This window comes from Pseudophryne corroboree, chromosome 3, assembly GCF_028390025.1.
Source record: "Pseudophryne corroboree isolate aPseCor3 chromosome 3, aPseCor3.hap2, whole genome shotgun sequence".
NCBI lineage: Eukaryota > Metazoa > Chordata > Amphibia > Anura > Myobatrachidae > Pseudophryne > Pseudophryne corroboree.
Genome location: NC_086446.1, coordinates 621883634 through 621895141, shown reverse-complemented (window position 1 = coordinate 621895141; position 11508 = coordinate 621883634). Strand labels below are relative to the sequence as shown.

The 11508-nt window shown below is 41.4% G+C and overlaps 1 protein-coding gene across 1 annotated transcript; it reads right to left on the bottom strand.

Moving 5' to 3' along the window:
• Positions 1-2328: 2328 nt before the first annotated feature.
• On the bottom strand, positions 2329-10868 carry LOC135058089 (intelectin-1-like). Its single transcript, XM_063963706.1, has 8 exons — positions 10818-10868; positions 10196-10264; positions 7896-8054; positions 6870-7117; positions 4822-4980; positions 4226-4346; positions 4034-4137; positions 2329-2627 (listed from the first exon to the last, which is right to left on the bottom strand). The coding sequence occupies exons 2-8, from the start codon at positions 10257-10259 to the stop codon at positions 2475-2477; spliced, it is 1008 nt and encodes a 335-aa protein (XP_063819776.1). The 5' UTR covers positions 10260-10264; positions 10818-10868; the 3' UTR covers positions 2329-2474.
• Between the last annotated feature and the right edge of the window lie 640 nt (positions 10869-11508).

Sequence of the window (11508 nt, the reverse complement as noted above, 5' to 3'; positions counted from 1 at the left end):
TGAATTACTGCAGTTGATAGATTCCCCCGGGGCTATCCTATTAGCCCCAAAGCCTGGCACTTATCAGGGATTTTGCTTTGCATGCCTCAGGCACACAAAGCAGAATTCCCGATAACCAGCCCCAGGAGACCTGTTTTTGGCTGAACACATGGGTTCCTGAATTTATCCCGGACACCATGTGTTATTGGCTGATAATGGGTCAATTACTGCATGGCAAAAACATGCTGTAATTGGATAGGCTGATAGCACAATCAGGCTAAAATGCCAGTTTTTACCGTGCTGTAAATTACTGCTTGTAACTGGATATCCCCCATAGTGGTTAAGTTGTGTACTGTAATTCTGGGTTTTCAATCTGACATCTGCCAATAGTGTCAGGCGCTTTCTTGGAATTCGAAAGTGAAATATAAATGTATAAACTAAATAAATGCCATAGCAAATATGTGATCACACGAAAAGCCTTTTATAACCAGTGTACATCTTAACAGAAATAAAATGATCGTTGTTAGATGTTTAATAAAGTGATAAAGATCAGTGTAGTTAATAGCACAAATATAATTTAGCAAACACTAAAACAGAGTGCTACAATCCAAAATAATATTTGAAACTACACCCACATACTGTCCTGTCCCTTTTGTGGGATTTTATTTATTTAGTTTAAGAATTGGAAAGTCAACACTGTGAGGTAGGTAAGGTATAATGCTGTCAGTCCATATTGTGTATACTTACTTGTATGGTACATTTTTGAGAGGTCTTTAAGATGCTACCAGGAACAATACCTGGTTGATACCTGCTTCTCAGAATAAACATTATCTTTTCTGCACTCATTGCATGTCCACGTATAGGATGTATATGCACCCAACCCTATATGAGGCCATAAAGCAGGATTTGCTCCTGTCACTTAATGAGGCCCATAATGTCTTAGACCAGCGTAATAGCCCACAACTTGTTGCTGTTCAGAGGGCCGACTCTACCATTAGGCAGCTTTAGGCTGCTGCCTAGGGTGTCATGGTCTGGTGGGGCGCCACTGGGTGTGTCTATCACAAAATTAAGGATGTCCCTAAATAAACATCCTTGTTGTACTTAATGCAAGTAGTGGCTGTGGAACGTATAAGTCACACTTTCATCTGCAGTGCTGGGAAGTGGGTATTGGTGGTGGTTGGGGGCACTAGGCTGAAGTTTTGCCTAGGGTGCTAAGAAACCTTGCACTGGCCCTGCCTGTTCATTCTATAAATGGGGTGAATGGCTCTTCTACCCAAACCTCAACAGAGGAGAAATCACTATTAATGACCAATGGGAGGGAAAACATTAGTGAATGTGGAGATATTGTATACGATTGAAGACTGGATAGAATGGCAGATTTTGTAATTTATACAGTATCTAGAAAGTGAGGACAGGCAATATGTGGTTAGATTCACTAGCACAAATACCTGGCCTATAGCATACCTCCTAACTATCCCGGGGGATTTGGGAGGCTCCCTGTTACATGCTGCTCTGCTTAGCAGAATGGCGGTGAATATATGTTGTGTGCATGCACACAGCATCTGTTCACAGGATACCAAGAAGATACGGCATGACCAGCAGCTCACAGAGCGCTCGGCATACCCCCACAATGACTAAAACAGGAGGTGTGGCTCACAATTGTGGCACTCCCATGAAGCTATGTCCCCATTTTTACAAGGCCACACACTCTTTTCGGATACGCTCAGGAACCCCAACCTAGCTATAATTACTATTGGGAGGTATGCTATAGTCAGGGGCAGATCAAGAGAGGGGATGGCCTGTGTGCAGCCTCCATGTGCCCCTCCCCCTCCGTACCAGTGCATATTCTCAGTAGTAATCTAGCCTGATTGCATAGATCTTTGTAAACATGGCACCTGCACCATGATTCCGATTAATTCTGCAGCCCCGACAGATAGGAACGTTTTGTGAATAGGTGCAGGGTGTGTTGCGTGGGCACACCCTACACCCATTTTAGATATGTCCATGCTTATAGAACTGTAACATCCCTTCACATGATTACATTAATAGACTATTAAGGAATGCACATAAAGCAACTCACCATGAGCTGGTCGTATTACTCTCCTGCAGAATAACTGTCACTACTGTATATCACGCCCTGAGAAAGTTAGGTGAAATGACAGATTTGTATTACACCGACTAGGACATTCGGTCACAGTCAGTCTATTCTTATTATCAGAAACAAATTGTAGGTACAATACAACTGTTCTGGAAAATATAGGAGAGACAAAATCCCCAACTCTAGCAAATAAACCATTCCCACCGCCTTAAGATTTTCTTTCTTTCATAGAAATACTAAGAATTTGTTTTATTTTACTTTAATTTGGTTCTCACAAAAGTTTGAAGTATCAATATATTCACTCTTATTATTCACTTACACATACTGTATATACAAAATCTGTGTAATACATCATTTTATGCATAATGAATGTTAGCAATCATATGACAGCATCAAATTAACGATAGAAGAGGAGTACAGCTGCCTCAGTTATCTCCTTGGATGCACTATATCCTGCGTGTGTTCCATAACCATCCCAGTCAAATGCTGCAAAGTCTCCACACTGCCTGGGGAATCCCTCTGGGATGTAGCCGCCTCCACCGATGCAATGCTACAAAAAAAGTAATGTAAATATGCAAAGTAATTACCTGAGTTTTGAAAATCAGTCCAAAAAAATGCTATAGCCTTGCATAACATAAACTATAGCTAGATATAGTCATGCCATCTTTCTCGCCCAGACTTCCAATGTTTGGAGAGCTCTTCCAGACGTTGGGAGAGTAGACTAGGCCCTTACAGATGTGTCTTCAAACATCTAGAATCTATACGCCATACAGTATGCGCGGCTCTGAGAGGAGAAATGTAGTGTTCTTTAATTAAATTTTGCATCTTATACACCTTTTACACTGCCCAAATAATCTGAGTTATTGCCAGGTCAACATGGGTCACCCCTCAGTATAACAGGGTCCATGAGGAACCCAGGCTGACTGACCCGGCAATCCAACCCAGGTAGCGCGCAGGTTTGGACCCTTGTCAAAGGGCAGTGTAAACAGGTGACACAGGTCATCCTACCCAGGTCCCATTTACACTGTATGGAGAGCCAGCTCTCCGGCAATTGGAGAGAGATGATGTCATCTCCAAGTGCCAGTGGAGGGAAGCCCGGCCATAACCCAAAGCCAGCCCATGGTGTAAATGGGGTTTCAAGTTGTTGTGACATGGCTTGAAACCTGTGTTCAGTGACCCTGGCTGGATTTAGGATTGCAGTGTGAAAGGGGTATTATTTGCATTCCAGATCCAGCGAAACACAGCTCAAAGCACATCAGAGATGCTGGACTGTGACTTAGGGTCTATTTACGAAGCGTCAGATGGAGATAAAGTGGATGCAGATAAAGTACCAGCCAATCATCTCCTAACTGTCATTTTTCAAACCCAGCCTGTGACATGGCAGTTAGGAGCTGATTGGTTGGTACTTTATCTTTATCGCCAACCAAGGCTTAGTAAATAGACCTTTATCCGCACAGGAATTAGTGTTAAACACATACAAAGTCACAGATAAAGCCCAACCGAACGTGGCGCGAACAAAGCAGCAACCACTGTTTCGTAGTACTTTGTATACAGATTCCGAATCATTCCCACACAGATGTTCAAGTGTCACATATCAAACTGACCAGTATAATCTAGCATAGTAGCTTTATTTTTAATATTTGCGAATAACAAGCACATTTTGAGCAAGAAAGATACTCGGTGCGGCCGACTTGCCAGGAACTTGTCACACCGAGAGGAACTGTTTGGCGTGACTGAAGCTACAGTGTATGTGAGCGCATCTGTAGATCTCACTCACTATTCCAGTGTAGTGGGCGCTATGGTGGCTCAATGATGCAATCATGGTGACACGCCCCCTCCCCTCCCCCATGAACCTCCCACCATGAGTATAAATTTAAATAGTCTTTAAATATGTTTCTATGGGTATAAACCTACGGCACCTGTATGTTATTTATTTACTGTAGTACTGATACTTACATGTTCTACATTGCAGCCCATCACCTTCACACCTGCGCACAGAGCCAGAGCCGCTCTTTCTGTGTTGATTGGTCGGAAATGGACATAGCCAGCAGTGAACTCTTCTACATAGAGAGAAAGATGTATTAGTATGCAGGTCACCTTTATACTTTTATCTTTCCCAGCTTACTGCACAATAAAATGTTATCGTACTTGATCCTAATGGTGAGTAGTACGATGTTGTCTTCTCTGCGCTTCCAAAGTCATACACAACAGGAACAGCAGGGCCATTGTGTGTCAGACAGCCCCCGACATTGTACACCACCGGGTATTTCTGAGGAAGAATCAACAGTCACATGTTCATGTGGCACAAACGCCATGTAGTATATACAGTGTCTACGTCTATTAACTACAAACTGAGAGTAGAGGTTTGTGTTGGGTGACCGGTAGTCGGGATCCTGACAATCAGCATACCAATGCCAGGATCCTGTCAGCCGGGATGCCGGCAGGGGGGTAGTATGCTGACCGCCGGGATCCCGACCGTTGGTCATCTGACTACATCCCACTAGTAAAGCAGGTCCTGGTACTGGTTATGTAAAAATATCTACCACTGATGATGCCAAAAACTTTACATTGTTCAAAACAGATGCAGCTTGATCACAGCTTGTATGTGGTATTGTTAGCTATCACATACTGTTGTTTACATGATGTCATATCAGGATAGAAGAACCCAGACATAACTCACATTTATAAGGGCACTTGCTGGAATAGGTTACCCAGACATAACTCACATTTATTAGGGCACTTACTTTGTATAGCTGGAATAGGTTACCCCCCTCTTGAGAGAAGAAGCCGCTGTCTGTGCGGTATCTCAGGAGAGACGAATTCCTCCACTGGGTCAAGGGTGTCTTGTTGGGAACATGCCATATGCCCAAATCTTTGGTAACGATGTCATAATAGCCGGGATTCTAGATGCAAACAGGAAATAACTGACCATTGTATCAAATACATTATTCTGAGAATTCGGGCCAAATGCAATACCCTACAGGCTGCCGCAGGTGCAGGACTTTGTGCAAGAATGCACGTATTTTTAAAGTGGCAAATTGGCATTCATTTACAAGGCAAAACCAACCTGGTATTGTTAATACTGTAGCAGTCTGCATATATATGCCTTGTACAGCTTAAAATAAGTTACAGTGTAATGATAGATTGCCTTTAGTTACATGACTAGCCTTCATATAATGTCAAACTTCTGGAGTTCATTCTTGGAATGAAGCCCGATAACAAGATAACATTGATTTGTATCATATTATATAGTCAACTCATTACATACAACTTGCGTTGAATGAAATGTCATCAGACTTTTTCAGAAATGTCATAATTTCATGACACCTAATAGTGAATATGTTTTTCCAGCGCAATACCAAAAAATTGTTGTTGTTCTTGTGACCTGCATGGGTGTAAGTGCGTCTGATGCACACTAGACATAACCTGGCACATTTGCTACTAGTGATTTTACCTATGTGCTTTGCATACAAATTAATTCATTTCATTCAACTCCTCATGCATTCCTGTTTTTCGTTTTAAAATACACATTTTGCATTTTGTGGAATTTATCATCTATAAACAGATCTGGGGTGACATGGTGTAAATGCTCTGTGGTATAATAGGAGGAAACACCCAACATAACAAAAATGATAAGGAGAAATACACACAGAACACTTAACTCCACCAGAGAAACATGCAATATTTCACACCCAAACAAAGAATGAGGAAACATCCCTTGGAACAGTTCCAAATATGTTGTTCTACTCCATATATAAGATTGGGCCTGATTCTGATTTGGAAGAAAAAACATGTTGCATGGCAGGAGGAGGGGCAGATGTAACATGTGCAGAGAGATTTAGATTTGGGTGGGATGCTTAGACTGAAATCTAAACTGCAGTGTAAAAATAAACAATATAATTGTATTTGCTACCCTTGCAACATGGTTTGTTCCCAGTGGTGCAAGTAGAAAAAAATTCTTAGTGGTAGTAGTAAAAAATGGGCGTGGCCATATGCCACATGGGGCAATGAAAATAGGGGCATGATACACTTATGGGGGGGCCAGATACACGTATGACCCCAATAGCGCAGATACACATATGCCCCCAGTGCCATATATGCCCCCCAGTGCCAGATGCACATATGCCCCCAGTGCCACATATGCCCCCCCAGTGCCAGATACACATATGCCCCCCCCCCATTCCAAGTATACACACTCCCCCCCGCTCACCGCAGCTGTGCTGTGTGTGAGGCCAGGAAGGAGAGCGCACCGCGCACCTCTCCTGTGTCCCTCCTGTGTCTCCGGCGGTGTGTCTCTCAAATGAGGCACCGGTTCGTGAGCCAATCAGAGCTCGCGGACCGTCAGCCAATCAGCAGCTGCAGCTATCGGTCCACGAGTTCTGATTGGCTCACATGGCGTAAGATTGCAGCACTCCCATGAAGCCACGCCCCTTTCTATAGGCCACACCCATTTGCATGCTACAGATGTTGAGAGGTATGGTTTGCTACTAATATCCACTGTTAAGCTTGTTTTGTATTTTGTGCTGTAAAGGCAAATGTAAAACACTTTGAGTCCTATTCAGAGAAAAGTTCTATAAAAATAGCATTATTATTATCATCATTATTATTATTATTATTATTATTATTATTATTATTATTACTGTCATATACTTTGTCTCAGGTTGTTGCCATTGTTGTAATATACTTCATTTGATTTGCATGTGATTCTCATTCTTCTGTTACACCTTCCTTCCTTCATTGTTTGTTAGGCTGATTAGTAATCCAGTTGTGATGTGTGTTGTGTGCCGTATACCTTGTAATCATCACTGGTAGCTCCATCAGGAAGCCCAAATGTGGCGTAGTTTGCCCAGTTTCCATCCCCTTCTGGATTATTGAGGTTGTCCCCCTGCTGGGAGGACCAGCGATCTCCCACAGTGCACTTGCCATATAAGTTGTTTTCATGAACACTGGCCACTAAGGTCCAACCTCCACCATTGGTTGTCATGTCACAGAAGGTCTGATAGGCCACTCCATCATCAGTGGTCAGCATGTATATTCCATCTAAACAGAAGTCATATATTATTCATGTGAATTTCACTGCATACTGTATGTACAGTATGTGTATATTTGAAATGTAAGAAAATAATTGGACATTAACCCTTAAGACCACAGCCTCTGTGTTGGTAGCATCAGGCTCGGCGCTACCCGCTTACCAAAGGGATGCAGTGCAGGTAGGCGCCAGGCTGGGAGAGGTGCTGTCCCTGCTCTGCATCCCTGTGGTGTGCCTGGGCCCCCTGCTGCTGCTGCCGGCTGCTGTGCCTGTCATACCGTTTGACAGGCAGCGGCGCCGGCAGCTTGAAGCTTCCCTCTAGCCCCCTGTAGTGCCCGTCCGTGTCCTGGCCGGAAAGGGGGCAGGGCTACATGACGCCAAGGGGCAGGGCTACACGGGACCAGGCTGCAGGAGGAGGACAGAAGCTGCTGCAGATCCAGATTCCAGCCAGCCAAATGGTATGTTGAAAGAGAGTGAGAGAAGAGAGTATTATGTGTACATATTTACTAAGTAGGACAGCTTACAGGGGCTGTATGTACATGTCCTGCCCATTTACATTCCATTCAAGATGGATTATGGTATAGTACAGTGGACATATTTTGGAGATACTGGTACTTTTTGGGCTTACAAACCAACACATGCACCCAAGTGCTGCCCCCAAACAAGTGCCGCCCCTAGGCACATGCCTTATATTACTAATGGGAAATTTACCACTGCATACAGTGAAAGTACATGCAATTACTTTGTTGACGCTTTTATACATGTCACTATTGATGTGCTTTATCTCACCTTCAGCATGCTTATCTGATTTCTTGATTTCCTTGCAGCTCCTGTACCCAGAACTTCCACCAGTGGGGTTTCCGAAATTTGACTGGTAGCTCTCTTCATTGTCCTCGTTCCAGCATGCCAACGTATTCAGAATGTTTTGCTTCTTTTCCGAAATAGACTCTAAGGATGACAATCTGTGTTACCTAGTGAAATATTTAATGCTTCCTAATTTGTGACTTGTATTATAATGCACAGAATAGAGAATAAACAAGTTTCAACATAGATGAGTCAATAGAATGGCTAATGGCTGTATCCTCTTCTTTCACATTTGGAAATATATTAAAGAACAATAGCATATTTATGATGCTGTATGGCTATAGTTAAAAGCTATACAATAACTTTTATTACTTATTTATTACCAGTTATTTATATAACAAACACATATTACGCAGCACTTTACAGAGAATATTTGACCATTCACATCAGTCCCTGCCCCAGTGGAGTTTACAATCTGTGGGGCAGATGTATTAACCTTGAGAAGGCATAAGGAAGAAAGAAACCAGTGATAAATGTTAGGTGATAAGCAAACCAACCAATCACCTCCAATATGTAAATTAACAGTTAGGAGCTGATTGGCTGGTGTGTGTATCACCTTGCACTTATCACTGGTTTATCACTTCCTTATGCCTTCTCCAAGTTAATACATCAGCCCCAATATTCCCTACCACACGTACATGCACACACATTCATGCTAAGGTTAATTTGTAGGGAGCCAATTAACCTACCAGTATATATTTGGATTGTGGGAGGAAACCAGAGTACCTGGAGGAAACCCATGCAAGCACAGGGTGAATTGGAGACAGATGATCTTGTTACTTTTAGTTAGTTACATTTAATGTTAATGTTATTTTGCTAAATATAGAGTTATTGACCAGCTTCCCTCTCTCTCCATATAATTTATTGATGTCCAGTATACAAATACTACACTTGCTTGGGGTGTACGTTACTTAAAAAGCTGCCTCCAGCTGCGGTCCATTTAAAAAAATGCATATTAATACATTTTCAATTGGCTCATATTATGTATGAAATTGGCAGTTTGCTAAGATCTTGGGGCTAGCTAACCAGATTATCCAGTATTTCAGTGGTATCCGGATGATAGATAGACAGTGTCTAGTTAGACAGTCAATAGATAGACACCATGGGCCTAATGTAATAGAGTGACAGTTTCAAAAAGTGAGAGATTTGGAAATGTTTTGCAGGTATTTTTTAAAGTGGCAATCATTTACACAGCAAATGTGATTGCCACTTTAAAAAAAACTGAAAACCCTTACCAAATCTCTCACTTTCTGAAACTCTCACTCTATTACATTTGGCCCCATATGATAGACATTAGGTCAACAGTGTCAAAAGGTCGACAGGGTGAGCGGATACCTTTCTATAATTGGGGTCCCAGATGACAAAACTATCCAAACAAACCACAAAAATGCAAAAAAAAGTCTACCTTTTATGTGTCGACCATTTTCATGGCGACATTTTGACCCTGTTGACCTTTTGTACTGTCTACCTCATTCATGTTGACCTTCTGACCCTGTCGACCTAATGTCTGTCTAACATGTGGTGTCTATCTATTGACTATCTAACTAGACACCAACGGCATAGCTACCATAGGTGCAGGCAGAGCAGCTGCTATGGGGCCCAGAGCTGAGAGGGGCCACCTTCCCTGTCACAGTTACATGTGTTATATAAATTTTTTGCCATTGGTTGGTACGTAGGGGTCCTTTCAAAAAAAAAATTGGGGGGGGGGGGGCTGCAATATATCTGGGTAAGCCCCTGGACCTGGAGGGCATTTTAATCTTATATAATATGAACCTGGGCACTGTAATGAGGCACAATATGAACAGGGAGCTCTATATATCATTATGTGAATTGGGGGTACTGTGCGGCATAATGTGTACTGGCAGCTCTGAAATGTGACATAGGGTGAACTTAAGCACTACTACAATTTATAATAGAAACTGGGGTACTTCTATGGGGCATAAAAATAAATAAGGCTCTACTATGGTTCAGAAAATGAACTAGCGCACTATTGTAGGGCATAAAATTAACAACTGCTGCAGAGAACTATCTCTCTAGAAGCATTGGGATGGGAGGCCCCTTCAAAATGTTGCTATGGGGCCCACAAAGTTCTAGCTATGCCCCTGCTAGGCACTGTCTATCTATCATCCCACACCCATTTCAATATGTGGAAATAACCGTCCTACAGCAATCGAAATCGGATAGAGATATTATTTTAATTCTTTCTTCCATGCAGAAGTACTCACCACATTTAGTACAATACACTCCAGCAAGGGCCAAAGACAGCACCACGAGACTGTGCACCAGCATTTTCACTAAGCAGATTAGAAAACAAAAAATATAATAAACATTCACATTAATTAATATGTACCTATACAGCCAAATGCAGAATTTATTGCAATTTACATTTATAGAAAAACCTAAAGAAGACAGTGCTTTTTATTAACTTGGCAAAGTTGCACCTAAAAGATGACCCTACAAAGCAAATTTTTTGAAAATGCAAATAATATTAATGTGCATATATGTATTCTCTGCTTAGATAATTGGCTTTTCATTTAGTAGAAGTAATATTATTTGGGCCCAGTTCTTTTCAGTTGACATGGGTTATATACTGCAGGCACCAATTTCTAACCCTAAATTCTACAGTAACTTAGATCCCAAAATTGTATCTCTAGTGCCTGATGCCTTTTACATTAAATTAGAGCCTAATGAATGTAGCCTCAACAAAATCATCCACTGTCACGCAACATCTCTCCAAATAAACTAAAGCCTACTGTATCTAAAACTGGGTTTAAAATGGCCCAAATGTCTTAGTCCATACTGAGTGTTCAAACAGTAATAGAGACTTGAATGAGAGATACATCTTACCGGTTGAGATGTCCTTGAAATACTAGCGGAATCTGGTCCGAATGGTAAGAGGTCCTCTTTTTATACTCTAGCTCAATACCCTAAACCTGCCCAGTGACATTTTTTAGAAAGGTATTAAAGTGTCAGCTGTTTCATTGATTACTGAGTAAACAATCAAGTTATTTTATGAAACAATGATTCTATCTTACAAGTTACATTTGGCCTGGAAAGTGATAAATATGTGAACATAAATATTCCTTACATTTTGTATTTGCCTGAAGATAAATGATGCTACAAACAATATATAAAATCTCACATAAGCCTTAGTAACACATGTAAAACTTGTTTTTCAAGAATTGAACTTGCCCATAGACGTCTGTCAAACAGTATGTTTGCTGTACAAAGACACTACTTAAAAAACAAGTTTAGTTAAGTAACATAGTATTGTAAGGTTAAAATCCTTTTTATTATCATAGGTGTAATATATTATTGAAGTGTGTTGAAGAAAGGAGACAAGTGTGATATCTTGCTCTGCTTATTTACTGAGAACTTCGGATAGAGTTGGCCTAGAGGGGTCATTTTAACGTTCAATAATATAATGAATGCTGAAGCACAGATATAGGTTATATATTGCCATGCAGAGATAAAGCAGAAGTACATAACATAGTTCTTACCAATAATGTTAATGAACAAATGTATCTCTTTGAAGTAT